This window comes from Opisthorchis viverrini, assembly GCF_000715545.1.
Source record: "Opisthorchis viverrini unplaced genomic scaffold opera_v5_1511, whole genome shotgun sequence".
In the NCBI taxonomy this organism is placed as follows: Eukaryota; Metazoa; Platyhelminthes; class Trematoda; order Opisthorchiida; family Opisthorchiidae; genus Opisthorchis; species Opisthorchis viverrini.
This window is the reverse complement of record NW_008753435.1, coordinates 1-2,948: the sequence shown is the minus strand read 5'-3', so window position 1 is coordinate 2,948 and position 2,948 is coordinate 1. Positions and strand designations below refer to the sequence as shown.

The 2,948-nt window shown below is 41.6% G+C and overlaps 1 protein-coding gene across 1 annotated transcript; it reads right to left on the bottom strand.

Annotated features, from left to right (window-relative positions):
• Positions 1-1,720: 1,720 nt before the first annotated feature.
• On the bottom strand, positions 1,721-2,305 carry T265_15870 (hypothetical protein; the record flags this gene model as incomplete). Its single annotated transcript, XM_009179272.1, has 1 exon — positions 1,721-2,305. A coding segment is annotated over one exon (582 nt), but the record flags the coding sequence as incomplete, so codon positions are not given.
• Positions 2,306-2,948: the final 643 nt, after the last annotated feature.

Sequence of the window (2,948 nt, the reverse complement as noted above, 5' to 3'; positions counted from 1 at the left end):
GTCATGTGGCCCCATGTAGACCACGTAAGATTCACAGTGAATTTCTTGACAGCTGTGAGTTACGGAGAAATTATGAAGACACAACTGTAGCTGTCTTATCTTGACAGACAATGCCTTGGGCACTTTTGCTCCCCGAATATCCTACAAATATTCTTAAGCAGAGGCACAACTTTCGTGCAACTTCACAATGACAATTGCGTTTAGTTTTCAACTCTTAAATGTGTATTGACAGAATAACATAAAGCAGAATGTAGCAAGACTTACACGGTTTAGGCTTTAACGTTGTAGTGTCTTTTATGTTTAATTATTTCTCAAAACCCCTCGGAAAACTTATCCCTGAGTGGAAGCGAAGTGAAACTACAGGCTCACAAATTTTGTAATAGATTTCATGGGGGCACAACTTTAGCCTAAACACTGGCTATTAGACTATGAGCCATCTCGGACTACACGTTAGGCTAAACCTTCGAAAAGCATTCCGCAAAAACAGCGGCGCCCTCCGTACCCATACTAGCAGCATCTTGTCAGTAGATTGCGCCTTCGTGGACCCATCAGTTTACAGCGGACTCCTCGTCGACTGGGAAGTGGACCTGAGAATCTCATTTATTTGCTTAACGAGGAGATTTTCGTGTATGATGCTTGAAAAGAATGGAAGTTGCTCGGATATAAACAAACCAGAAAGAAAGTAAAAACTCAGAAGTTGTTTACTTAGTAGTGCAGCGGGTGCAGGTTAACCAACTTCCTGTCTGTGGTGAGCGGTAGGGGTAGTCTGATTCCTGAAACAGACCAGCAAAAACGGACATCTAGCATCCACTGCTTGCCTACAATAGTTGTTAGGTCCCTTATGCGTTAAACACTGGTCAGCCGTTATGTATCGTGACATAATTAGCACGCCTTCAGATGTTTGTCATGAGGCTGCCATTTTCGACACTATAAGGCCGAGTCACTGGGCTGTTTCGTACTCCAAGCTTGCTATGGAAACCGGATGCAGCTCTCTTTGCAAGTATACACGAGCCCTTTTCCCTGTAAGTAACCCATTAAAGTTATGAACGTGCATTCCCCGTATTGCTGATAAGAACTGTCTTTAAGACACCAGCGGATTATCTGAAAACAAGACGTGTCATTCTCCGATTAATGTTTCCTCGTAAGAGAAAACTATACCGATTATACCTCAGGTCATACCTGCTCAGTGCCATTGGGACAAAAGTTCCTCAATTTTTCATCCACTCATTCTAAAACACTTCTCAATACCTCCCGAATTAGCGGCCCTTTTCCTATTTATCCTAGGTTGGAAAGTACATTCAGAGGAGAAAAGTTGGAGGTCTAAATCTACCGTTCACCGATGTCTCCGTATGGGAAAAACGTTTGATCTTTTCCAGGAGGGGCTATCTACAATAACACAGTAAGAGAACCAAGCATAAGAGAAAATACTTCTAAATGGTTCAGATATGTCATTTTGTGTATTAAAGGTAACTGTAAAAATATGTCAGACAATATGAGAAAATTGGCCTCCAACATTTCTTAGGTCATTAAACTGTGATAGTAAGGACGTTCCCCGATTCACTCCAAAATGCTGCTTTGGAAATCAGTATAACCGAATCTGATTCAATGTTCCTCATTCTGTTCGCTGAATGGATGTTTGGTGTACAGGTGTAATAGCAGGTATCTTTTGTTACATCAGTTGACACAGACTTATCTGAACCTGATGTCCCTTCGACTGACATGCTGTACAGAAGATGTGCCGGTTTTTTGTAGTTTTCTGGTAGTACTTTGAGAGCATATTCGGGAATGTTTCCAGCGATTCTGGGTTGTTCATTCAGATTGCCATTTTGCATGCGTGGTTTTACTGTTGCGTAGGAATGTGCCTGTGAAGGAATAGATGTGGTAAACAAATGTTGTGGTACACCACCGATGCCAAGGCGCCACTGATGTGGTTGAGGACTTGGCGACAAACAGAGCGATTCAGACGGTTTGTTGCAGAGGTTTGTTGCAGCCGGAACTTCACTCTTGTTATTAGTGAATTTGTTTCGGTGTGAATTGTTTTTGCTACGGCTTTTGTTAACCGAAGGGATCGTTTTACAGACGCAACAACAATAACAGTTTGGCGCTGTTCCCTTTGGACGACAGATTGCACATAAGGCTCCCATAATTCCGGCGACAGTTAAAATGCCCAAAGTGCCGGGAATTAGTAGAAATCGATAGCGGTGCCATGGGGCCTGATCACCGTTGGAAGATGTGGAACTGTAAACTGACAATTGTGTTGTCGTTTCAGTTGTGTTGGTTTCAACAAGAGTAGCGACTTGTGAGCCTGCAAATAAAGAGGGATTATATGTGGGTTGATAATGCATTTTAAGGATTTTGTGTACAAAAAAAACACGTGAGTAGACCCTGCAGATTATTCGAAATATACTTAGCAAGAGTTTATAAGAAGAGTAGAGATGCCGTTACTTGCTTGCACATCTTCGTATGAATTTTTTTTAACTAAGGGTTATTAAATAACAGTAACTGTGTTATCTGGAGTGCGAAAGCTGGTTATTTGGACGTTCTCGTTAATATTCGCTTTTCAGAGTGAGCGGAAAAAAATTTTAGCTCTTTTCTCCTTACTCTATTAGCAGGTACATTCAAGATCCCCGAACCGCACCCACACAGTAAAGAACACTTCGACAGGTGATGGCTTGCAAATCAGAACACTTGATACATTTTCCGTAAGTTTATAACTAAAGTAAACGTAAGAGTTAGAGGTGCCTCTCAGCTGGGGTCAAAAGAAAACAAAACCTCTTTGTAAAAAAATCCGGGGTCTCTATATTTTTGATGATTTTTCTCCGTTATCCACTTGGACGTCTAAATGTGTGAAAAATGGCTACGTCTGAAAATGATACATAGAGTCTCATGACTGTGCAGTCACTACGTTTTTTATCGACTGCACTGTGGTGCACACTGTGTGTGTGTGT